General features: G+C 46.6%; 1 protein-coding gene across 2 annotated transcripts in view; it reads right to left on the bottom strand.

The window, feature by feature from the left end:
- The window catches only part of LOC140204931 (myosin-binding protein C, fast-type-like), a 113,324-nt gene that overhangs the window by 49,886 nt on the left and 37,659 nt on the right, over positions 1–25,779 (bottom strand). For both annotated transcript variants that reach the window (XM_072271911.1, XM_072271910.1), the window contains 10 exons: positions 23,782–23,930; positions 21,041–21,158; positions 19,667–19,709; positions 16,797–16,853; positions 15,843–16,012; positions 14,150–14,282; positions 10,247–10,371; positions 6,834–6,939; positions 3,345–3,511; positions 580–745 (listed from right to left, as the gene is read on the bottom strand). In XM_072271911.1, the coding sequence (XP_072128012.1) occupies positions 580–745; positions 3,345–3,511; positions 6,834–6,939; positions 10,247–10,371; positions 14,150–14,282; positions 15,843–16,012; positions 16,797–16,853; positions 19,667–19,709; positions 21,041–21,158; positions 23,782–23,930 (1,234 nt within the window). The remainder of the gene's footprint in view (positions 1–579; positions 746–3,344; positions 3,512–6,833; positions 6,940–10,246; positions 10,372–14,149; positions 14,283–15,842; positions 16,013–16,796; positions 16,854–19,666; positions 19,710–21,040; positions 21,159–23,781; positions 23,931–25,779) is intronic.

Here is a 25,779-nt window from a genome sequence, read left to right as displayed (position 1 = left end):
ATATGCCGTTGAGATGAAATGATCTGCCAGGACAACATGCAAAGCTATTTTTTTTACTGTATCTCAGTACATGAGGCACTAATAAAACAACTTACCAATATATATAGTACAGAAGTATCCCTCTGGCCTACTGTGTCAAACATGATGGTGAATTAAACTAAATTACTTCTACCTGTATTTGATCCCTCTCTCTCCAATCCCCATATATTCACGTGTCTCTCTAACAACTTCTTAATCACCACAATTGTATTTGCTTCCATTTACCTGTTGTAATGATTTGGATTTTTAGAAGCACCCCCCCCCCCCCCCCGGCCGCGACCTCAGTGGGATTCGAACCCTTAACATCGAATATTACAGCACAATGATGCTTTGCCGAACTTTTAACCTACTCTTAGCAACCTAACCCTTCCCTCCCACATAACCCTCCATTTTTCTACCACACATGTGCCTACCTAAGAGCTTCTTAAATCTGTCTGGACCTACCACCAGCTCTGACAGTGCGTTCCACACACCCACCGCTCTCTGTGTGAAACAAAATTCCGGCAAGAATGCAGAGATTGCCACTGGTGGCGAGCTTACCTGCCGACATGAGTGATGTGGATGCGTTTACTGGGAATCACCTCCACTCCGTTCTTTAGCCACTTGCCTTTCACCTTCGCGTCGGACACCTCACACATGAAGACAGCCTGCTCCTGGGCTTTCAATGTGAGGTCGGCGAAACTCTGCAGTACCTCCAGGACCTTGTCTAAAGATTGAAGAAAGATTACCTTCATTTGTCACTCATGGTCATGGCGAGAACGTTTAAGCTCCTTACGGACAGCGAAGGGAAGTGAACCCGGATCGCTGGTGCGTTAAAACGGTAAGCTAGCCTCTATTCTACTGTGCAACCAGACAAAAGTATACAGGCTTGCTCCACCTACTGCCCTCTATAAAGAAAAAGCATTCACTTTTACTCATCCTGTCGAGGGGTATGAGAGAGGCTGTAAAGAGGTACAGTGCAGAAACAAGCCCTTCAGCCCATTGAGCCCAGACTATCACTCATTGACATTAATTCTGCATTCACCCCACTTTATTGTGCCCAGAATCTACATACCAATTAACCCACAAACCTGCACGCCTTTGGGATGTGCAAAGAAATCCATGCAGGAAGAATGTGCAAACTCCACAGGGACAGTACCCAAGGCCAGGATCGAACCGGGATCTCTGGAGCCGTGAAGCAGCGGCAGCCACCGGCTGCTCCACTATACTCTGGCCATCAGACCCGATGTGCATATCAGTCAGCCCACAGAGGAGATTATGTCTTTTCTCACTGCTGCAGTTTGACTTGGTGGAAGCAGGTGTATTATCAACGGAGTTACATAAGACCATAAGATGTAGGAGCAGGAGTAGGCCATTCGGCCCATCGTGTCTGTTCCACCATTCAATCAAGGCTGATTCAATTCCTCCAGTCTCCTCCACTCTCCTGCTTTCACCCCATACCCTTTGATGCCCTGGCTAAACAAGAGCCTATCTATCTCTGCCTTAAATGCACCCAATAACTTGGCCTCCACAGCCGCTCGTGGCAACAAATTCCTCAGAGTTGCCACCCTCTGACTAAAGTAATTTCTCCCCATCCCTGTTCTAAATGAACGTCCTTCAATCCTGAAGTCGTGCCCTCTTGTCCTGGACTCCCCTACCATGGGAAATAACTTTGCCATATCTAATCGGAGTACTTATTGGGAGTTCTTTATATTCAGAAGATCAGATCCTCGGGCATAGATAGTCCACAATCTAAATTAGAATTAGATTTTGGTTGTGCTTAAACATACGCTACGGTAGTGTGGCGGTTCGTGCGACACTATTACAGCTCAGGGAGCCAAAGTTCAGAGTTCGATTCCGGCGTCCGCTGTAAAGAGTCTGTACATACTCTGGGAGAACATGTGGGTTTCCCATGGGTGCTCCGGTTTCCCCCCCACGGTCAAAAGACGTTGCGGATAGTAGGTTAATTAGTCATTCTAGATTGTCCTGCGATTGAGGATAGGGCTGCTGAGTGGTGGAGTGGAAGGGTTTGTCCTGCATTGCATCTCAAAATAATATAAAATGATTGATACGTGGGAGGGAATTGGAAGCTCGAATCTACTCAGGTGATTAACACTAGCACTTAGGAATGAGTTACAGGCTAGAATCTGATCCAGGGTTCGGATGGTTAATACGAAAGGGTTGGGCTGGTTAATACTGAGGGCAAATGCTTGGGAGTGAGTTACACTCTGCAGTCTAACCAGGAGGTTCAAATGGTTGATGTTAATAACAAGGGCTTGGAAGTTAGTTACAGTCTGGAATCTGTCTACATGGTTGAAATGATTTAAAACTACCACTGAGTGCTTGAGAGTGAGTTACAGGCTGGAATCTAATGGAGGATTTCAGGTGGTTAATGTGACAAACAAGTGCCTGGGAGTATGTTACAAGCTGGGATCTAATCAAGGCTCTCGGGTTATTTATGTGTAGACAATGGAATGTGCAGTAGAGTTACAGATAGGGCCATATTAGCACTGGTCTGAGTGCTCTGAAGATCATAAGAGAAAGGAGTGGAATTAGATCGTTTGGCCCCTCGAGTCTGTTCCCCCATACCACCATGGCTGAGTTACTATCCCTCTCAACACCATTCTCCTGCCTTTTCCCCATAACCTTTGACACCTTTACCAATCAAGGACCTACCAACCTCCACTTTAGATATACCCAATGACCTGGCCTCCACGGTCATCTGTGGCAATCGATTCCACAGATTTAACATCCTCTGGATGAAGAAATTCCTCCTCATCTCTGTTCTAAAGGGACGTACTTCTATTCTGAGGCTGTGCCCTCTGGTCCTAGGCTCTCCCACTAATGGAAGCATCCTCTTCCATGTCCACTCTATCTAGGCCTTTCAATACTTGATAGGTTTCAATGACATACCCCACCCCCATTCTTCTAAACTCCAGCGAGTACAGACCCAGAGTAATTAAAAACTTCTCATATATAAACACACTCATTCTCACGAGCCTCCTCTGGACCCTTTCCATTGACAGCCTATCCTTTCTTAGAAGAGGGGCCAAAACTGCTGACAATACTCGAAGCACAGTCTGATCAATGTCTCTTATTAATAATTTGTGGTACCAATGGAAACTACCTTCCCAAAATGTCCTCTTAATTTTGAACCTTCTATAAATCCCTAATTCACCAGCCCGAGGAAAAAGGTGTTTTTGAGTTTGTGATCCATGAGTTGTTGAATGAAGGAACGAGCAGGAATGAACCAAGTAAATGAGGTGTACAAATTTCCCTTCCTGTGGTCCAGACCCCCGGCCACCCAATGTTTAATTTTCCCATACCTTCCACGATCAGATCAGCCTCAGATTCGCCCCCATTGGTCTCGATCCTGTAGCGGCCACAGTGCTCTTTGGTGGCCTCGTTGATGATCAGGATGTGCTTCTTCCCGTCCTTCTTCATGCGATATTTCAGGGCATCTTCTCGAGTCAGATCAACTCCGTCCTTCGACCTACAAAAAGTGACCAAGCAAGGAAAGAGGAGAGTTATGGATTTTGGAAAGGCCATATACCCCTGTTCACCACATCCCTCCCAAACTGCTTCCCACTCCCTTTGACCAATATATTGCACTTGTCCCTATGTAACTTGGTTCCAAATTGGTTTATTAATGTCACATGTACCGCGATCCAGTGAAAAAGTTTCATAGCCACAAAACTACACTCAGTGGCCACTTTATTTGGTACGGGAGTGGAACTCAGTGTGATCTTCTGCTGCTGTAGCCCGTCCACTTCAATGTTGTGTGTTCTGAGATGATCTTCTGTGCACAGCCGTTGTAACGCATGGTTATTGAGTTGCTGTCAGCTTGAACCAGTCTGGCCATTCTCCTCTGACCTTGCTCATTAACAAGGCATTTTCACCCACTCAATTTATTTTTGGTTTTCGCGCCATTCTCTTGCAAATTTGACAGGCATACAAATCCCAGGAGATCAGCAGTTTCTGAGATACTGAAACCACTCCGTCTAACCGCACTTTACAGTACCAGTGATCCGGGTTCAATTCCTGTGCTGCCTGTAAGGAGTTTGTTCATCCTCCCCGTGACCGCCTGGGTTTCCTCCAGAAGCTCTGGTTTCCTCCCACAGTCCAAAGACGTACCAGTTGGTTGGTAACTTGGTCATTGTAAATTGTCCCGTGATTAGGCTAGGATTAAGTAGGGAGACAGCTGGGCGGCGCAGCTCAAAAGGCCAAAAGGGACTATTCTGCGCTGTAAGTCAATAAATACCAGTAATAATTCCATGGTCAACATCAATTAGATCACATTTCTTCCCCATTCTGATGTTTGGTCTCAGCAACAACTCAACCTCTTGACCACGTCTGCATGCTTTTATACATTGATTGGCTGATTAGATATTTGCATTACTGAGCAGGTGTTCAAGTGTATTTCATGAGATGGCCACTAAGTGTATATTACTAACCTTGTCATTAATAATTCTGGTATAATTTATGTTCTTTCCTTGTGAGTGCTGCTTATCTGACACTCTGTGCCTGTGAAGCTGCTGCACGTAAGCTTTTCATTGCTTCTTTGCACATGTGGACACTATGCAGTACTGTACAGAAGTCTTAGGCACATATCTATAGACAAGGTGCCTAAGACTTTTGCATAGTACTGTAGTAATTGTATGCATTGCACTGTAACGCTACCACAGAAAAGTAAACAAATTTCACGACCTATGCGAGTGATGATAAACCTGATTCTGATTTGGGTCTCTGTCGTGGACTGAGAGTGGGAAGGGGGCAGGGAGAGGGGAATCATGGTTGGGAAAAGGGGAAGGGAGAGGGAAGCACCAGAGAGACATTCTGTAATGATCAATAAACCAATTGTTTGGAATCAAATGACTTTGCCTAGTATCTCAGGGCTGGGTGTGTCTGCACCTGCACCAACTCCCACCTGCCCTTGGCACTCCTTCTCTGCCATCTGTCCTTCTGTGGCGCTCCACCCTCACCAATCCCAACATTCTTTGCTCCCGCCAGATTTACAAACTCACTCTCCACTCCACATTGACAAATACAATACTGTACAAAAGTCTTAGGCACCCTAGCTACACAGTATGTAATGTTCCATAGTCTTTCACTTTCCTCTTTAAATTCACCATTTTATTGATTCCTGTATGTTGTGTGCGTTTGAAATGGCTATATCTATTAAGTAATTTGCTCTTGCTTGTTTATGCTGTAATATTATATCGAGACCGGACAGTTATTATGGATCATCCTGTCTGTAATAATGGATCAGTCATAATATAATTTGTAGGGCCCTGACTCGAAGACCAGATCAGGCTTGTATTTATAGTAAGGAATGGTGCCTATTTTTAAGATTGTATCTTAAAGCAGGATTTTGGTGAATGATGTTTGCCTCTTGACTGGGCCTGTATAAGTAATCAGATTGAGTTAGATTGCTACAGGATCATGTAATATTATAATTCAAAAAATACTGTACTATTATTACTTAGTTTCTCTGCGCTAAATTTGTGTCTCTGTGGTTATTGTTCCTCCAACTCATATGGAAGCTTTCCCTTCATTATGACACAAAACCTGTCTATACTTCTTGTTGCCTCGGTTAGTAGTCAGCAGGATCAAAGACCCCACCCACTTCAGACACTTTCCTTTCTCTCCCCTCTCACTGGGCAGAAAATATGATGCCTGAAAGAACACACACCAGGCTCAGGGACAATTTCTACCCCACTAAAACGATTCACAGTCCTCTACTACAATAAAATTGACTTGACTCACAATCTACCTTGTTTTGACCTTGCTCTTTAACATTTACCTGCACTGCACTTTCTCTGTAGCTGTAGTTTATTCTGCATTGGTACATTGTTTTACCTTGTTAATGCACTGTGCTAATGATCTGATCTGTATGAACAGTATGCAAGTCAAGCTTTTCTCTGTATCTCGGTATGTGTCCCTAATAAATCAATTACCAATACCTCTACTCAATTGCCCATGACTTTCTCCATGCAGTACTGGTCCCTCTTGTGTGCAGTCACAGATGATTAGATTAGATTAGATTATGAGGACACGCAGTCCTCTTTTATTGTCATTTAGTAATGCATGTATTAAGAAATGATACAATGTTCCTCCAGAATGATATCACAGAAACACAGGACAAACCAAGACTGAAAAACTGACAAAAACCACATAATTATAACATATAGTTACAGCAGTGCAAAGCAATACCGTAATTTGATAAAGAGCAGACCATGGACACGGTAAAAAAAAGTCTCAAAGTCTCTCGAAAGTCCCATCATCTCACGCAGACGGTAGAAGGGAGAAAACCTCTCCCTGCCATGAGCCTCCAGCGCCGCAAACTTGCCGATGCAGCACCCTGGAAGGACCCGACCACAGGCAACTCTTGAGTCCATCCGAAAACTTCGAGCCTCCAACTTCGAGCCTCCAACCACCGAGCACCGAGTACCATCTCTACCGAGCGCTTCGACCCCGGCCCCGGCAACAGGCAATAGGCAAAGCCGAGGATTTTGGGCCTTCCCCTCCGGAGATTCTCGATCGCACAGTAGCAGCAGCAGCGAAGCAGGCATTTCAGAAGTTTCTCCAGATGTTCTTCCGTGCTTCTCACGTCTGTCTCCATCAAATCAGGATTGTGCACAGTACCTACTTAACAAGTGCAGATATCATTTCGGAGCAGCCGCTCACGCTGCGTCGCGCCACCATCTTCCCCTCCCCTCCATAGATGATACTGCAAACCCCACACCCCCCCAACTGCCCCTCCCACCAGCACACCACCCCAGGATGGCAAGCAGAGAGAAAGAAAGCTCCCTTACCAGACAACCACGGCTCCCTCTTCTGACACCTCACATTCAAACTCAACCCGGTCATCCACGTACACATGCTGGTCATCCAGGGGCACGACGACGAGGACAGGAGGTTCTGAGAGAGAAACAGTGTTTACAGAGGGCACTGGGATCTCAGCTTCCGTCTCCGGGAACTGAAGAACCAAGCTGAGCAGCAAGGGAAAGGCATTTAAAGTTTCTTTAAAAAATCTTTAACACACAGCACCTTAAGGACCCTCACTATCTGTCAAGTTGAAGGAGCAACATCTCATATTCTGTCTGACTAGCCTCCAACCTGCTGGCATGAAAACCAACATCTCAAACTTCCAGTAATCTCTCCCCCCTCCCTCCCTCTCTCTTGTTTCATTCACCAATCTTGTTCCCCTCTCTCCCCTTCCCTCTCCTCCCCTGCCCATGTCGTCCCACTGGTGCCCTTGTCCCTTCCTTTTCTTCCTTGGTCTACTTTCCCCTCCTATCAAATGTGTTCTTCTTCAGCCCTTTACATCTTCCACCTATCACCTCCCAGTTTCTCACTTCATCCCCCTCCCCCACCCATCCACCTTCACCACCATGCCCCAAACCTGGTCTCACTTATCACCTACCAGCTTGTACTCCTCGTCCTCCTCCCCCCAACTTCACTTCTGGCTTCTGCCCCATTTCTTTCTAGACTCTGAAGGGTCTCGGCCTGAAACAACAAATATTTATACCCCTCCGTAGGTGCTGCTTGACCTGCTGTGTTCCTCCAGCATTTTATGTGTGTTGCCTGCCACAGCCGACCATCCGATTCACCACCCGCTCTCAATTTCTCTCCACAATCCTCAATTCCTTAAGCATTACACCTTCTTCCTGACTTCCTCAGCTGACATCCACTGGCCTCCATCCCATTTTTAATCAACAGTCTGAGATTCTAGGACCAGAGGGCACAGCCTCAGAATAAAAGGACGTCCCCTTACAACAGAGATGAGGAGGAACTTCTTTATCCAGAGGCTGGTGAATCTGTGGAATTTATTGCACGGACACCTGTAGAAGCCAAGTCACTGGGTATATTTAATGCGGAGTTTGATAGGTTCTTGATTAGTAAGGGTGTCAAAGGTTATGGGTGAAGGCAGGAGAATGGAGTTGAGAGGGATAATAAATCAGCCATGATGGAATGGCAAAGCAGACTCGATGGGCCAAATGGCCTAATTCTGCTCCTTTGTCTGATGGCCACCCTATTTCCTTTTCCCATTTTGCCCATCTCTTCCGATATTAAATTTCCAGCCCTTGTCACCTTGCAAACACCTCTCTGTAACATCCATTTTGATCATGACCTTTAATATGCCCACCATTGCCTCATTCCAAAGCTTGCATGCATTCTCAGTTTTGTTCTTTCACCATTTATTCCTGCCGTGTCACGAACCAGGGGACACTGGCTCAGTTGTGTGCACTTTCCCAACTTCATGATTGGTCTGACTTTCTTTTCCTTAGCTTCCCACAAAGGAGACAGAGCGTGGCCACTTGTTTCGATCTGCTCTCAGCAGATCTATTCATTATGAGGTCGACTGACAGTGATTTATTGAATAGACCTTGTCAACCAAAGCCAAATCTTCCTTCTGAGGTCTCGTCCCAGTCAAGCATTTCAGTAAAAAGCAGAGCAGTGTGCTGGCTTTCACTAGTCAAGGGACTGGGTTCAAGAACTGCACGGTAATGTTGCAGCTCTAAAAAAATCTTGATTGGACCAAAATTGGAATATTGTGTTGGGTTCTGGTCACCTCATTATAGGAAGGATGTGGAAGATTTAGAGAGGGTGCAGAGGAGATTTACAAGGATGCTGCCTGGATTAAAGAGCATGTCTAATGAGGATAGTCCAAGTAAGCTTGGGCTTTCTTCTTGAGAGGTGAATTGACAGAAGTGTGCAAGATGACACGAGGCACAGATCGGGTGGCTATCCAGAGACTCTTTCCCAGGGCAGAAATGGCTAATACAAGGGGGCATAATTTTAAGGTGATCGGAGGGAAGTATGGGGGGGGGACATCAGTAGTTTTACTTTACATGGAGATTTTATAGGCGCTGGAAAGTGGTGGTGGTAGAGGCAGATACATGAGGGACATTTAAGAGACTCTTAGATAGGACAATAGAGCAACGGAGGGCTATGTGGGGGAGAAGAGTTAGACAGATGTTAGAATAGGTTAAAAGATCTGCACACCATCATGGGCTGAATGGTCTGTACTGGGCTGTAATGTCCTTCGTTCTTCCTGTTAATTATAATCATTCTATTCTTAAATCTCAATTCTACCACTCTAGGAATTACTGACAATATTCTCCTAAACTGGTTTACAGGTCTAGCCATCTTCTAACCACCTGAAGGGACCGACCTCCATCATGAAAGCCAACCTCCCCTCCGCTGGCCTGGGGAAGCAGCCAACCTACTCCTGTCCTACACCGGCCATCCTCTCTTCTCTCCCCCGCCATTGGGAAGAAGACACAAAAGCTTCAGAGCACATACCAGCAGACCCAAGGGCAACTTCTACCTGCCGTTGGAAGACTCCTGAATGGATCTCTTATAGGCTAAAAGACCGTCTCTTGATCTCCCAGTTTGCTTCATCATGACACTCGCACCTTACTGTCCCTCTGCACTACACTTTCTCTGTAACACTACAACCCGCATTCTCTTACTGTTTTCCCATGTGCTAACTCAATCAATTACCAAGCACCTCCCCAAAACCTGACAGTCCAAGCCCTACTGCAGGGCATTCGTTTAAAATGAGGTGGGGAGGGGTAAGTTTAAAGATGAGCAGGGCAGTTTGATTTTTAAACACAGAAAGTGGTAGGTGTCTGGAGTGTGTTGCCAGGAGTGATGGAACACAGAACATCGAACAGTACCACACAGTATACGGCCCACCATGTTGTATCGGCCAATATAAACCTACTCCACAATCAATCTTGCAATTCCCTCCGACACAGCCCATCATCATCGTCATCAATATGTGCCATGTCATATGACCATAAGACATGGAAGCAGAATTAGGCCATTTGGCCCATCGAGTTTGCTCTGCCATTCCATCATGGCTGACTTATTATCCCTCTCAACCCCTTTCTCCTGCCTTCTCCCCGTAACTTTTGACATCTTTACTAATCAAGAAGCTATCAACCTCTACTTTAAATATACCCAAAGACTTAGCCTCCACAGCCGCTGTGACAATGACTTCCACAGATTCACCACCCTCTGGTTGAATTAGTTCAGCACAGCTCTAAGGGCTGAACAGCCTGTCCTTGTGCTGCAGAGTTCTACGTCTGGAACACTGCTCGAGTTCTCAGACTCTGACTGTTATGTGGAGAACTGGTGACAGTTCTACCTGCCCACCACTCACAAAGCGCCTCCCACCAGCCCCGGCTACTGAAGATTACAGTGAAGCTTCACTAACCCCTTACAAAAAGTTCAGCGGTACACTTATCTTCTCCGATAACGCACTCGTATTCTGCGTCGTCAGTCAGGGTGCAGTTCTTGATGGTCAGAACTCTCTTCAGCCCGATAACCTCAAAGATGTACCTGTCGACGGCAGGAAAAGAGCAAGTGAGGAAATGTGCGAAGAATCAGAATTAGAATCATGTTGTACGTCATGAAATCTGTTGGGTTTTGGCAGCAGTACATTAAAATTATGATAAATTTAGAGTTTTATAACTCTATGATTTTAAATTATAATGAAAATGAATAAAATACATATAAATGAATAAATACATATAAATATATAAAAATAGAAAATATAAAAATAAAATGTTAAAATTTCTATGATCTGTATACAATACCGTGCAAATTTCTTTGGCACATGTATCGTATATAGCGAGAGTGCCCTAAGACTTTTGCACAGAACTGTAGTAATTTTATGTTTTCAACTATACTGCTGCCACTAAAAGAAAAAAAATTCATAGCATATGTGAGTGATGATAAACCTGATTCTGATATGGTTCTCTATTGTGGACTGAGAGTGGAAATGGGGAAGGGAGAGAGAAGGGAGCGGGAGGCACCTGAGAGACATTCTGTAATGATCAATTAAACAATTGCTTGGAATCAAATGACCTTGCCTGGTGTCTCGGGGCTGGGTGTGTCTGCACTTGCGCCAGCCAGCCCTGGCGCTCCTTTTCTGCCACCTGTCCCACACGCCTCCCATAGCACTCCAGCCTCGCCACTCCCAGTATCCTTTTCTTCCTCCAAATTTACAAACTTGCTCTCCACTCCACGTTGACAAATACAGTACTGTGCAAAGGTCTTGGGCACCCTAGCTGTATATATATGCCTTAGACTTTTGCAGAGTACTATTTACATATATTCTAATAAAAAATCAGTAAATTATATGTATATAGTCCATTCAGAAACCTGATGGAAGAGAAGAAGTTGCTCCTGAAACATTGTGTGTGTCCCCTCAGGCTTCTGTACCTCCTACCTGATGGCGTTACCACGTGATGTCAAGACCATGTCTAAACTGGATGCCTCAGTGAGACAACAGGTAGATCCCATGCCTCATAATAACCCAGGTTGAAGCCCAACCTCCAGTGCTGTCTGCGTGGAGTCTGCAAGTTTTCGCCGAGACCGCGCAGATCTCCCCCCACCCCCCCACCCCCGGTTTCCCCCCACATCTCAATGATGTGAAGGTTGGTGGTTTAATTGGCTGCTGTAACTTGCCCCTTGGGTGTGGGTTGAGGGGTGGAATCTGGGAAGAAGGGATGGGGATGTGATTACGGGTAAGTAACTGGGGGATCAGGACTAATGGCATTGCTCTGATAGCCCCACAGATTCAATGGGCTGAATGGCCTCCCTACATTTTGGAGGTGTGAAATATGAGAGAGAAGAATCACTGAACTGAATACGCTCAGTCCTTTTGCCAAGGTTGGGGAACCAAGAACCGGAGGGCATAGGTAGAGATGGAAAGGGGATCCATAGGGTGACTTTTTCACCCAGCAAATAGTCAGAGAGTGGAACAAGCTGCCAGAGAAAGGTGCTTAAAGCAGGTACAATAGCAATATTTAAAAAACACTTGGATAGGAACATGGAGAGGAAGGGTTTCAAGGGATACGGGCCAAATGTGGGCAAATGGGACTGGCTTAGATGGTCAGCATGGATCAGAGGGGCCAAAGGGTCTGTTTCTGTGGTGCATTACTCAATGACTTCAGACAAATGGATGTTTATGAGACCATAAGGCACAGGAGCAGAATTAGGCGACAGTATGAGGAACAGAAACTGTGGCTGGGAAGACTGAAGGCCGAGGTTATGTTTGGAACAAAATGGAAGGAGACAGGTTTAGGATTGAAGGCCGAGGTTATGTTGGGAACAAAATGGAAGGAGACAGGTTTAGGATTGAAGGCCGAGGTTATGTTGGGAACAAAATGGAAGGAGACAGGTTTAGGATTGAAGGCCGAGGTTATGTTTGGAACAAAATGGAAGGAGACAGGTTTAGGAGGGGCAAACAATCTTCTTGGGGAAGTCAGCGGATAAAGGAGGAAAGGTATTGTTAATATTTTGGGTCAAAAGCGTTCAGTTCTGAACAAAACTATTAACCCTCTATCCCTCAACAGATGCCACTCAACCCACTGAGTTCTTCCAGTAGATTGTGCGTTGTTCCAATTTCCAGCATCAAGTTCAGGATCTAGTCTATCATCACTTCAATCATATCACATATACCGCCAAACAAAACAACGTTCCTCCAGACCAAGGTGCTCAAAACAATACATGTAACTCACACACACAACATGAAGTAATATTACCACAAAGAAATTAACAATCATAGGTACAGTTGTCAACAGTATAACTGGGGCTTCATGGTGAGACCTGGGTGGGAGTCCAGTAGTCTCATAGTGTCACAACCATGGATTCAGCAGCGCAGTAGATACTGCAATTGCACTTGTGAATTTGCACATGTCAGCTAATTATTATTTAATCGTAATAGTATTTAACTCTATACTTGTCCTCATAGTGCTTGTCCAGACTTGGACAGAGCACAGCAACACTTCGCTGCTTGTTTGCATTCGGCCTTGCCTGAGAAAGTGGACTGTCGAGTCAACTGACTCTGAAGACTAGCGGTATTCGTTTAATGTTTAGATTTTCTTTTCAGCCGCAGTGTGTAGGCTTTGTTTCTCATTTGAGAGTTTTAGTTAACAGCCCTATTTGGCCTAGCGTTTATTGTTTATTTTCCCTTTAACACTGTTCACACTGAAGTTTGTGAACTATCGACCTGCTTCAGTGTCTCTCACTCCGCACTTGGGCCATATCCGAACCTGGTAACACATGGCCTGGGAGAAGAAGCCGTTTCCCATCCTAACAGTCCTTATCCTAATGCTATCATACCTCCCACCTGATGGTAGAAGATCTAAGAGATTGTTGGATGGATGAGAGAGATCTTTGAGAATGCTAACACAGCACTCCTGGTAATTAGCTCGGGTGGGTGGAAGACAGACCCCCCCCCCACCCCCTTTGATTATCTCAGTAGTCCTCACAGTCCTTTTTAGGGTCTAGCAGTAATCTACAGTATCTTGTACCCCATGTGTAGGAGGGAGTTGGGCTGCTGGTTGGGTTCTGAAACTGGAATTTTGTGACTGCCGCGACAGTGAAGGTAGAACCATTCCTGTTGAATCTTAATAATCAGGTCAAAAATTCAGAATCCCAAGCAAAATGCAAAAATTAGTACAAGTAAGGATTCAAAAGGCTGTAGACACTGGGATCTGGATTAACAAATATACCTCTGGAGGAACTCAGCTCAACAGGTAGCATCTATGGAGGGAAATGGACAGATGAAGGGTCATGGCCAGAGACATTGACTAGCCATTTCCCACCACAGATGCTGCCTGACCTGCTGAGCTCCTCTAGGATCGTGCCTGTTGATACAATGTGTTGGACCTTGTGAAGCGCATTATTTCACCACCTGGTGGTAGAGGTCTGCCAATGCAGTGACAGGCAAAGGTCGACATAGGAGTTCCCATTATAGAGTCATTGAGCATAAAAACAGGCCCTTTGGCCCATCTAGTTCATGCCAAGCTGTTATTCTGTCTAGTCCCATCGGCTTGCACCTGGACCATAGTGTTCCACACCCTTTTCATCCATGTATTTATCCAAATTACTGTTAAATGTTGAAATCGAACCCACATCCGCCACTTCCTCCAGCAGCTCATTCCACACTCTCACCACCGCCAGAGCGAAGAAGTCCCCAACTACCAGGAAATCCCGACACGAAAATCTGAACCATCGGCAACAGAGTTAGAATCTTAACAGGGCGCTGATGAAGATCTGGGCTATCACAGCAGATAATCATCTCCAGAGCACTGTCACGCCAACATACCTGCCACTTGGCCGGATTTCCTTTCCATTCTTCAACCACTTCACCTCCAGGTTGGGCCCTGCTATCTCCACCATCATTCGGATTTTGTTGCCTTTGTCCACCTGGTACTGACTCTCCAGCCTTTTGGCGAAAGCTGGATGGCGTCAACGAAAGAGAAAGAACAGAAATAAAATAACTAACAGGTAATCAGTTCTGCAAGCACTTTTGTAAACTAGGCACAAAAAGATGAAGTACAAGGTCAATGGCAGGATTAATAGGAACAGAGGAACGTTGCGGGGTTCACTTCCATAGATCCCTCAAGTTGCCAAGCAACCTGGTTGTTAAGAAGGTGTATGGTTGGGCCGGCTGGTGGCACAACGACATCGGTGCCAGACCTGGGAGCAGAGGTTCCCGGGTTCGAAACCAGTCGGGTCCGCTCTCGAGTACGCTTTCCATCCGTGCCAGGTTGAGTGTCGAGATCGCAACTCGACCTCGTAAAATAAAAGGGAAAATACTGCGAAAATGTCTGTGTGAGGAGTGGCACGCCACACAGTCTCTCTCTCGCTCTGCGCCTTGTAAAAGCCATTGAAAATCCATCACCACGGATGCATGCACGGACACGCAGACGCACACGCATGCAGACCCAGACGCCCAGACTCGCACGCACGCAGGCACACATCAAAAAAAAAAGAAGGCGTATGGTGCGTTGGCCTTCATTAGTAGGGGGATTGGGATCAAGAGCAGCAAGATAATGTTTTAGTAATTTAGAGATACAACGCGGAATTGGCTCTTCCGGTCCAATGATCCACTCTGCCCAACAACCTACCTACTTAACACTAGCCTGATCACAGGACAGTATACAACGACTGATTAGCCTACTAACTGGTGTGCCTTTGGACTGTGGGAGGAAACCCGAGGACCTGGAGGAAACCCACGCAGTCACATGGGGAGAACGTGCAAACTCCACGCAGGTGGCGGCAGAATGGAACTCCAGACTCCGAAACACCCCAAGCCATGATAATGTCGCGCTAACTGCTACGCTACCACAGCGCCCCTATCGGCAGCTCCATAAAGCTCAGGTTAGACCACTCTTGGGAGTATTGCATTCAGTTCTGGTCGCCTCATGATAGGAAGGATGTGGAAGCTTTAAAGAGTGTGCAGAGAGGATATTTTGTTTCCATACACTCAGAGTCACAGAACAATACCACACAGAAAACAGGGCCTTCAGCCATGCTGATCAAGAGCAAGTCCCATTTACCAGTGTTTGGCCCATATTCCTCCAAATCCTTTTCTACCTAATTAGTTATCCAAATGTCTTTTAAATGTTGTTGTACTTCCCTCAACTGGTTCCTCTGGCAGCTCATTCCATATATTCAGCACCCTCTGAGTGAAGACTTGCCCCTCATATTTTTGTTAAATCTTTCCTCTCTCACCTTCAGCCTATGCTCTCTAGATCTCAGTTCCCTTCCCTGGGAAAACGAGTGTGAGTGAGTGTGTGTGTGTGTGTGTGTGTGTGTGTGTGCGTGTGTACAGAGTGTACATGTGTAGCTGTGTTGGCCCCCAAATAATGCAGTCCCCCCCCCACCCTCCAACGATGTAGCCCTCCTCTGCCCCGAGCAACGTGGCCCTCCTCTGCCCCGAACGATGCAGCCCCCACTCTGCCACCAAATGATGCAGCCCTCCCCCACTTCCCCAGGGGTGAAGATTCACTCACCGTCGCTCTTCTTCTGCACCTTCTTCTTCTTCTTCAGTCTCTTCAACATGCCCCGAAGGTCAGTGATACCATACTGGAAGGCGATTTTCTCGTAGTCACACGGCTTGGCATTCTTCAGGATTTCCCAAACATCAATCTCTTCCTTTGGAGGAGCCTCAGTTTTGGCCTCTCTGGTTTAAAAGTGACAAAAGCTAGTGAAGTAAATCAGTCTCTCTCTCTATTTCTCCCTCCCTCCTTCCCTCTTTTCTTCCTTTGCGCGTGCTCTCTCTCTCTCTCTCTCTCTCTCTCTCCTTCCCTCCTTCCCTCTTTCTCTCTCTCTCCCCTTCCCTCCTTCTCTATCTCTCTCTCTCTACTTCCCTCCTTCCCCCTCTCTCCTTCCCTCTTTCCTTCTCTCTCCTTCCCTCCTTCCCTCTTTCTCTCTCTCTCCCCCCTTCCCTCCTTCTCTCTCCTTCTCTCTCCTTCTCTCTCCCTCTCATCACAAAAGACTGCAGACACTGGAATCTGGATCAATGAAAAACAAGATGAGGAACTTAGTGGGTCTGGCTGCATCTGTGGAAGGAAGTTCATTTTTCAGTCAATTGAGTTGAGGGATGTCAACCCAAAACATAGACTATTCTTTTTCCAGTCATTTTAAGAGAGAATGTCCAATTACGAGTTGTTTCTCCTTAAGCCCCTCTTGTCTCTTTATCTGGCTCAGCATCGAAGTGCGTATAAGAATTCGATCACAGCACAGAGCCAAGCCCATTGGCCCAGGGCGTCTGTGCTGAACACGGTGAACACGGTAACATCATGCTTTACAGCACCAGTGATCAGTAAAAGAACCCTTAGGGGAAAGTGATCATAATATGATCAAATTCACCCTGAATGGGGACTGTGGTGGGTTAGTGGATGGAGGTTTTGATCAGCCTTACTGCTTGGGGAAAGCACCTGTGTTTGTGACTACCTATCACCTACCTTTTCTTTAGAAGTCCACTGAAATCCAGCTCGCCTACGTCCTCTCTGGCCTCTCCCCTGCAAGTGAAAGGAGCAAAGGTTCAGCCAACAGTCTACATCATCCCTGACGCAACGGAATGTGGAAATCTGGAGCAGCGCGCACAAAACGCTGGCGGAACTCAGCAGGTCAGGCAGAGGCAGAATCAGGTTTACTATCACTGGCGTGTGTGGTGGAATGTGTTGTTTTGCAGTAGCAGTATAGGTGAAGTATAGAACAATTACGATAAGAAATATGAACAAAATAAATAAGTAGTGCCAGAAGTGGATTAATGTTCACGAGTTCATGAACTGTACAGAAATCCGATGGCGGAGGGGAAGAAGCTGTTCCTGAAACGTGAGCGTATGTCTTCAGGCTCCTGGCTGGTAGTAATGAGAAGAGGGTCCTCAAGGATGGATACTGCCTTCATGAGGCTTTGCCTTTTGAAGACGCCCTCAGTTCTATGGAGACTAGTGCCCACGATGGAGCTGGCAGAACCTAGAATCCTCTGCAGCTTTTTCCGATCCTGTGCAGTGCGCCCCCTCCCCCCCCAAAGCCAGACACTGATGTAACCAGTCTCCACGATACATTCATAGAGATTTTCTAGAATCTTTAGTGACATACCAGATCTCCTCAAACTCCAAATTAAATCTGTTCAGCATCTGTGGAGGGAAAGGGACAGTGGTCGTTTCAATCCTGATGAAGGGTCTCGGCTTGAAACGTCGACCTCTTTTACCTCCACAGGTGCCACCCATCTTCCTTGGTCACCTCACCAGCTCTGCCACCCCTCCAAAGCTCGCCATCTTAATCCAAAGGTGCCAATTCTTTCTTACCCTGAAGCAATGGGTTTTTCACATAACAGGAGGCAGGCCATACCGTCCCAGAAATCTGCTGCTACACTCCTGGGTCTTAATCTAGAGGCCCACCTGAGTGCATTCCCTCCATCTCCAAAGATCTCTTGACCTCAGCTTCAGACATACTCAGCGACTGAATATTCACAGAGAGTTTAAAGGTTTACAGAGAATGAGGTGAGAATTTTTTAAAAATGAGCTGAAGGTGGGACCAGTGCAGAGGAGTAGCAGATGGTCAGCACGGATTCAACGGGTCAAGGGGCCTCTTTCAGTCCTGTGTCTCTCTATGGCGGAAGGAGTTTGAATATTCTTGAGGCAGAGAGCAATAGGAGGCTGAGTGCAGGGATAGGTGCTTGCCAGGGGCAGAGAGGGGTGGCCATTGCCCGGTCCGTCACAGGCACACACTCCCCACCACTGAAAGTATCTACAGGAGGTGCTGTGTAGAGAGGGAGCATCTGTCACCAAGGATCCCCACCCTTCGGGTCAGGCCATCTTTTCGCTGCTACCATGGGGCAGGAGGTACAGAAGGCTGAAGACCCACAAGACCCAGTTCAGGGAAGTATACAGAACAACAGTAGCAACAGAACACTACGGACACCTCTTGCACTACCATGGACTTGTCCCTGAAGGTCTGCTTTTGCACTAAAGCATTGTCTTACACACCTTTTGTCACTATCTTGTGAAGCTTATGTCTATGTTGTGTAGTTTATGTCTGTACCCACATGGCTGCGAAACAGGTGTTTCATTGTCCCCGAACCTCACCATACATGTGCACGTGACTAAGAACTTGACTTGAATCCGATCAGCCGTGATTTTATTAGCCAGTTTAGCAGGTTGAGGGGCACAGATAAGGCTCTGCTGTGTAATGAACTGAGCTCGAGGCTGTGCGCCTGCTCCGGGCTTCATGTCTATGGACTCACTTTCGTTCTGAATGCTGTCTGCTTGCCTTTATCGTTTGCACGGATTGTGCCTTTTCCCCCTCTCTCTGCGCATTGGATGTCTGTCGGTCTGTTTCTATAACGGGTTCTTGCTTTGAGGCTGCCTGCAAGCAGACAAATCTCAAGGCTGTATAACTTACACATTCTTTTGATAATTAATGCACTTCGAACTTTGAACTTTGATTGTTAAGTGCTTCGCTCCCAGTTCATATGTAGGCACCTGGTATCAGTGGGCAGCACGGCAGCCTATCGGCTATCATAACGTTTTACGGCACCAGCGGCCCAGGTTCAATTCCTGCCGCTGTCTGTAAGGAGTTTGTATGTTCTCCCCATGACTGCGTGGGTTTCTTCCAGGTGCTCCACTTTCCACCCACATTCCAAAGACGTACGGGTTAGGATTAGTAAACTGTGGGCATGACATGTTGGCGCTAGGAGCATGGCAACAGTTGTGGGCTGCCCCCCTCCCCTCCCAGCACACTCTCGGGCTGTGTCGGTCAATGTCGCAATGGCCCATCTCACTGTATGTTTTGATGTTTTAACGTCATCATCATCATGTGCTGTGTCACATGACATAGGCGATCATGGTCTATCCATGGCCATGATCGTTCTTGGCAAATTTATTTACAGAAGTGGTTTGCCATTGCCTTCTTCTGGGCAGTGTCTTTACAAGACAAGTGGCTCCAGCCATTATCGATACTCTTCAGAGTTTGTCTGCCCAACTTCAGTGGTCACACAACCAGGACTTGTGATGTGTACCGTCTGCTCATACAGCCATCTGCCACCTGCTCCTATGGCTTCACAAGACTCTGATCAGGGGGCCAAGGAGGTGCCAAGGGTGTCCTGCAGGCTAGCAGAGGGAAGGAGCGCCTTACCATTCCCTTGGTAGAGACATTTCTCCACCCCGTCACCCATGTGACAAATAAAGCTAATCCAATTTTGAAAGGAGCAGGAGACAGTGAAATTGCCAAGGTCATCTAACTTGTGTCTTTTAGGGGAGGGCAGCTGCCCATCGAACCAGACACAGGCTGAGGACTGGGAAAACACAGAGAGCACAGAGGTACTCACGTCCGTTTGAATGCTGTCAGGAGATGGCCAGTCTCTTCTGCAACTGTGGAGAGATTAGCGAGAACTTAGAGAAGCAGCAGGTCAGAGACAAGCAGCGCCTAGTTATAAAGGGCGGATTTGAAATTAATTGAATCTAGGCAGGAAGCACGGAGGGCAGTGGCTATAGGTGGGTCTCAGAAGGAGCTGGAAACAGATTCACTGCTAATAAAATGTTTCAGAGACCCAAGTCAAGAGGGAAGCAGCTTTTACTCTGGAGATTAAAGATCAAGGATCAACTTTTTTCACCATGTACATGTATTAGGAGTTTGCTGTGGTGTGTTGGTACGACAAGAAAGAAAAATAACATTTAACAATTATAGAGAATAGAGAATCATACATAAAATAAAGTTAGAGGTTAAAGTACAGAAATGCAATAAAATGTGCATTGCACACAAATACCACCATGTATTTACAATGATAAACAGCTTTATAAAAAGTGGTTTAAAGTCTTTACATTGCAGTGACTGAAACTATGTAGGAGAGAAGGGTTAGTGTGGGTTGAAAGATCAGCCCAACATCAATGGGCTGAAGGGCCTGTAGTGCTCTGGAATGTTCTACGTTCTATGAAGGGCTTAAATAGAAAACAGTGAATTGAACAAGCAAATCCAATTGCTGCTTTAATTTACACTGCAGGATTAGGTCAGCGCGTAAGTGACTGAAAAGTCATTTTAGATTATGGGTAAAGTGTGCAAAGGAGGGTCAGAAACAGACCCTGTTCAGGAACAGAGAAGAGTGTTTCAGGAAGAGAAGGAGGGTTTCTTTCGGGGCTGGGAGTGAATTCAAAGGGACCAAATGGCATCTTCGACAGCTATCTGTAAACAACATTGGGGGTGGGGGTTCCTCGTCGATCAGGGAGAAGACCTGACTGGGCACAAGCTCGTCCTGGAGGCACGAGGGATAGCAGGTGCTGGAATTTGAGGCAGCACACAACATGGTGGAGGAACCCAGCAGGCCAGGGAGCATCTGTGGGAAGGAAATGGACAGTCTACCTACCAGGTTGAGACCCTGCCTCTGGACTCATCTCTTAGATGAGGGAGAGAGAAAGTGTGTGCATGTATGTGTGTGTTTTAGCATCTGCAGAGTAGCTGTAGAGACAACAGTTAGGTCAGACTAAGAGATAATAATAACCACTGGGGCTGGGGTCCTGGAAAAGCCTCAAATACCTACTGCGACACAAGATATTCTGCAGATGCTGGGAACCTTGAGCAAACCACACAAAATGCAAGAGGAACTCAGCAAGTCAGGCACCTTTCATAGATGTTGCCCAGGTATCTCCTGCTGGGAGACCCAGAGATCAAGGGAACCAGAGGGCATCATCCACGATAACGTTCTTACCTTCAACGTTCAGGTCGAACGCCACACTGTCAAACTGATCTTTCGAGGTCACCTCGCACCTGTAAGCACCTGCACATATCTTGTCAGCTTTCGTGATCTTCATCTCGTATGTGTAGACCTGCGGAGAGGGAGCTGTTACTTGCACTGGTCCCGGCTGCACGCCCTCCTCCCCGCCGGCTCTCGGGCTGAGACCTCCTGCCTTTCTTCCCAGCACCACCCAGGGCTCTGAACCTCGCAAGTAAGTTCGACCATTTATTTCCCTGTGTAAGGGCAGCACATTAGCGTAAAGCTGGTACCGTACCAGCAATCACCGTCCAGGGTGGCAACGCTGACAGGCTGTCCAGCACAATTCTCAGGGATTACATTTGGCGCAAACAATGCATTTAATAATAGGTTTTGATGTAACATAGAAACATAGAAATCTACAGCACATTACAGGCCCTTCGGCCCACAATGTTGTGCCGACCATGTAAACTACTCTAGAAACTGCCTAGAATTTCCCTAGCGCATAGACCTCTATGGTTCTAAGCTCCATGTACCTGTCTAAGAGTCTCTTAAAAGACCCTATTGTATCCACCTCTACCACCTTTGCTGGCAGTACATTCCATGCACCCACAACTCACTGTGTGAAAAACTTACCTCTGACATCCCCCCATCTCAGCGAGAGGAGAAGATGGTGGCGCGCCTACGTGTGCGCAGCCCTCTGGTGAAAAATGATATCGTATCTGTTAAATAGGGGCCATGGACAATTCTGATTTGATGGAGAATGGGCGTGAAAGCACAGAGGAACATCTGGAGAAATTTCTGAAACGCCTGTTCGCTGCTGTCATTATTGTGTGGTCAGGAACCTTTCGACGGGTAGGCCTCAAAATCCCCGGCCTTGCCTGCTTTTGGCGACCGAGAAGGACGTCGAATCGTTCGGACAGAGATGGCGCTCAGTACTCGCTGTCGGAGATCTGATCAGAGCTCGAAGTTTTCGGATGACTCAGAGTCGGATTGTGGTCGGCATGGCAGGGAGAGTTTTTCTTCCTTCTCCCGTCTGCGTGAGATGTGGGACATTTGAGAAACTTTGAACTTTACTGTGCTCATGGACTTCTTCATCAAGTTATGGTATTGTGCACTGTTGTAACTATATGTTATAATTATGTGGTTTTGTCAGTTTTTTCAGTCTTGGTCTGTCCTGTGTTTTGTGATATCACACCGGAGGAAGTAATGTATCATTTCTTAATGCATGCATTACTAAATGACAATAAAAGAGGACTACGTGTCTTCATAATCTAAATACTTCCAAGCACCTTAAAACTATGCCTCCTCATGTTAGCCATTTCAGCCCTGGGGAAAAGCCTCTGGCTGTCCACATGATCAATGCCTCTCATCATCTTATACACCTTTATCAGTCACCGCTCATCCTCCGCCACTCCAAGGAGCGAAGGCCAAGTTCACTCGACCTATTCTCATAAGGCATGCTCCCCAATCCAGGCAACGTCCTTGTGAATCTCCTATCATGTACATGTGATAGATAAAGCTAGTCTTTCTTTCTTCCTTCCTTTCCTTTGTAGCACCTGTGATCACCGGCACCAGCCAAGCCGCCGTCTACAATGTATATAGAGAAAAGTGCCAGAAAAGGGCCAGTAACATCATGAAGGATCCCACCCACCCTGCTCAGGGACTGCTCGTCCCACTCCCATCAGGGAGGAGGCTACGTAGCATCCACGCCAGGACCACCAGACTCAAAAACAGCTACTTTCCCCAAGCAGTAAGGCTGATCTACACCTCCACCACGACTTTATTATTTCCCGCCAGTCACCTTATCTATAGCCTGGCGTCACTTTATGGACATACAATCGATCTATGTGGATGGGCTATCTTATGTATTTTCTTACTGTTGATTTTTATTAACGTTATTGACTTGTTTATCTTTTGTGGGGTTTTTTTGTGCTGAATTGGATCTGGAGTAACAATTATTTTGTTCTTACAGGCAATGACTCTAAACAACCTTGAATGGCGAATTATTGATCTGGGTTCAATTCCAGCACTACCTGTAAGGAGTTTGTATATTCTCCCCGCGAACCGTATGGTTTCCCTCCAGGTGCTCCGGTTTCCTCGGCTACCTCCATCTCTCCAACACAAGGAGAAAGTATCTCAGACCCACGTGCTCAATCCTTCTCAGAATTCCCGTCTCTCAGGAACATTCGTTCTCATTTGTCTATCCAGCAAGGCCACTAACCTCCAGAAAGGCTAACTCTTCCTGTCAGGAGAGAGGGGTGCCGACACAAAGGGAGAAAGCACCCCTCCTTGTGATGTGATTTCAACACATCAGCACACGGCCTCAAGCGAGGTCATTCTGTGCAGAGACCCCAGACTCGCATTTGCCTTTTTGCTAGATTGCTCGCTGAACTGGTTGAGCATCAAGCTTTTCTTAAATGTTTGGCCCATATCCCTCTAAATCCGTCCCATGGATCAGTGCAACTCTCTTTCAAATGTTGCTATGGAATCATGGAGCACTACAGCACAGAAACAGGCTCTTTGGGCAGGCTAGGCCATCACGTACTGTTATTCTGCTTAGTCTCATCTACCACAACTGGATCATAGCCCTCCCATCCCTTGTACATCCAAGCATCTCTTAAACATTGAAATCAAACCCACATCCACCACTTCTGCTGGTAGCTCGTTCCATCCTCTGGGTGAAGAAGCTTCCCCCCCCTCACCCCCAAGATTCTGCGCAGAGGCCCCAGCCTCACCTTCGCCTTGCTGTCGAATTCCTCCTTGAACTGGTAGACCATCCCAGCCTTGCTCTTCAGGTCCAACCATTTGCCCTTGAACCACTTGATGGATGGCTTCTTCAAAAGGCTGGAGGAGTCCACCTTGGCCAAGAACGTGACGGCTTCACCTGTCAACCAAAAGACAAGAGCTGCCTCAGTCCACACCGCTGTTATTGCCACTGCTTGGGGTACAGGGAAAGGGGGAAGAAGTTCGGAGGAGATAATAGGAGGATCTTCTTCACCCAGAGTGGTGAGTACTCAGAATGCTCTACCATAGAGAGTGGTGGAAGCAGAATTGCTGTCAGCAGTTGAGAATTATCTACACAGGGCACTTGAATCATCCCGGCACATAATCCTGGAGATTTCAGCATGGGATCTGGGAATACAGATCCATAATTCCTTGGAAGTGGCGTCACAGGTAAATAGGGTCATAAAGAAAGCTTTTGGCACATTGGCCTTCATAAATCAATGTATCGAGTACAGGAGATAGGATGTTATGCTGAAGTTGTATAAGATGTTGGTGAGGCCTAACTTGGAGCATTCTGTGCAGTTCTGGTAACCACGTACAGGAAAGATGCAAATAAGGTTGAAAGAGCGCAGAGAAAACTTACAATGATGTTGCCGGGACTCGAGGGCCTGAGTTATAGGGAAAGGCTGAATAGGTTAGGGTTTCATTCCCTGGAGTGAAGGATAATGTGGGGAGATTTGATAGAGGTTAAACAAAATTATAGGGGTATAGATGGGTAAATACAAGCAGGCTTTTCACACTGACGTTGAGTGGGACTAGAACTATAGGTCATAGGATAAAGGTGAAAGGTGAAATATTTAAAGGGAACTTGAGGGGAAACGCCTTCACTCAGAGGAGGTGAGAGTGCAGAACGAGCTGCCAGTGGAAGTGGTGAATGTGGATTCGATTTCAACATTTAAGAGAAGTTTGGACAAGTACATGGATGGGAGGGGTATGGTCCAGGTTCAGGTCAATGGGACGAGGCAGAATAGCAGTTCAACATGGACTAGATAGGCCGAAGGGCCTGTATCTGTGCTGAAGTGCTCTATGACTCTATAGGAGTAATGCAGATGGATACCCTTGGTATGGCATCCAAATGATGGGCCAAATGGCCGATTCCTATGTTGTACTATGTACCAATCCTCTTGCACTATGTATCCTCTAAATTTGGTAGTGAATGAGTGGAGTCCGAGGGTCCTTCAGAGACTCAGGGCTTTACTTTCTCCATCTCAGCCTCTCATGTGGTCTCATCATCAAAACTTTCCCAAAACCCACCCCCACTATCTCCACTGCCTGCCCCATCATCACAGCTCTAAAACAATGTCCTCATCCATGCCTTTTCACCCCCAAGTTTCTCTGCTCCAAACTCCATCCTATCTTCCTACGGTAGCCATAGGGTTTAGTCAAACCTCATGGATGGTGCAGTCATCCCTAGTGGACACACACTGCACATGTATATTGCTTGGGTGCCTAAGGCTTTCGCACAGTACTGTATTTGTCAGCGTGGAGCGAAGAGCGAGTTCATAAATCTGGCGAGAGCAGAGGATGTTGGAATGGCGAGGGTGCCGCGGCAGGGGTGTGGGACAGGTGGCAGAGAAGAAGTGCCAGTGGCGGGATTTAGCGGGGTGCAGACAGACCCAGCCCTGAGAGACACCAGGCAAGGTTATTTGATTCCAAACAATTGGTTTATTGATCATTACAGAATGTCTCTCTGGTACTTCCTGCTCCCTCCCCTCTCCTTTCCCCTTTTCCCAACCATGATTCCCCTCTCCCTGCCCCCTTCCCACTCTCAGTCCACAATAGAGACCCATATCAGAATCAGGTTTATCATCACTCACATATGTCATTATTTTTGTTTTGCGGGAGCAGTACAGTGCAACACATAAAATTCCTACAGTACTGTCCTAGCTAGTCTTTTGCACAATACTATATAAGAGTGGTTATTGTCTGTAAACATCAAGCAAGTGCAA

The sequence above is a fragment of the Mobula birostris genome, chromosome 11 (assembly GCF_030028105.1).
Source record: "Mobula birostris isolate sMobBir1 chromosome 11, sMobBir1.hap1, whole genome shotgun sequence".
Taxonomy (NCBI): domain Eukaryota; kingdom Metazoa; phylum Chordata; class Chondrichthyes; order Myliobatiformes; family Myliobatidae; genus Mobula; species Mobula birostris.
Note: the sequence above shows the minus strand (reverse complement) of the source record. Positions and strands in the feature narration are given on the sequence as shown.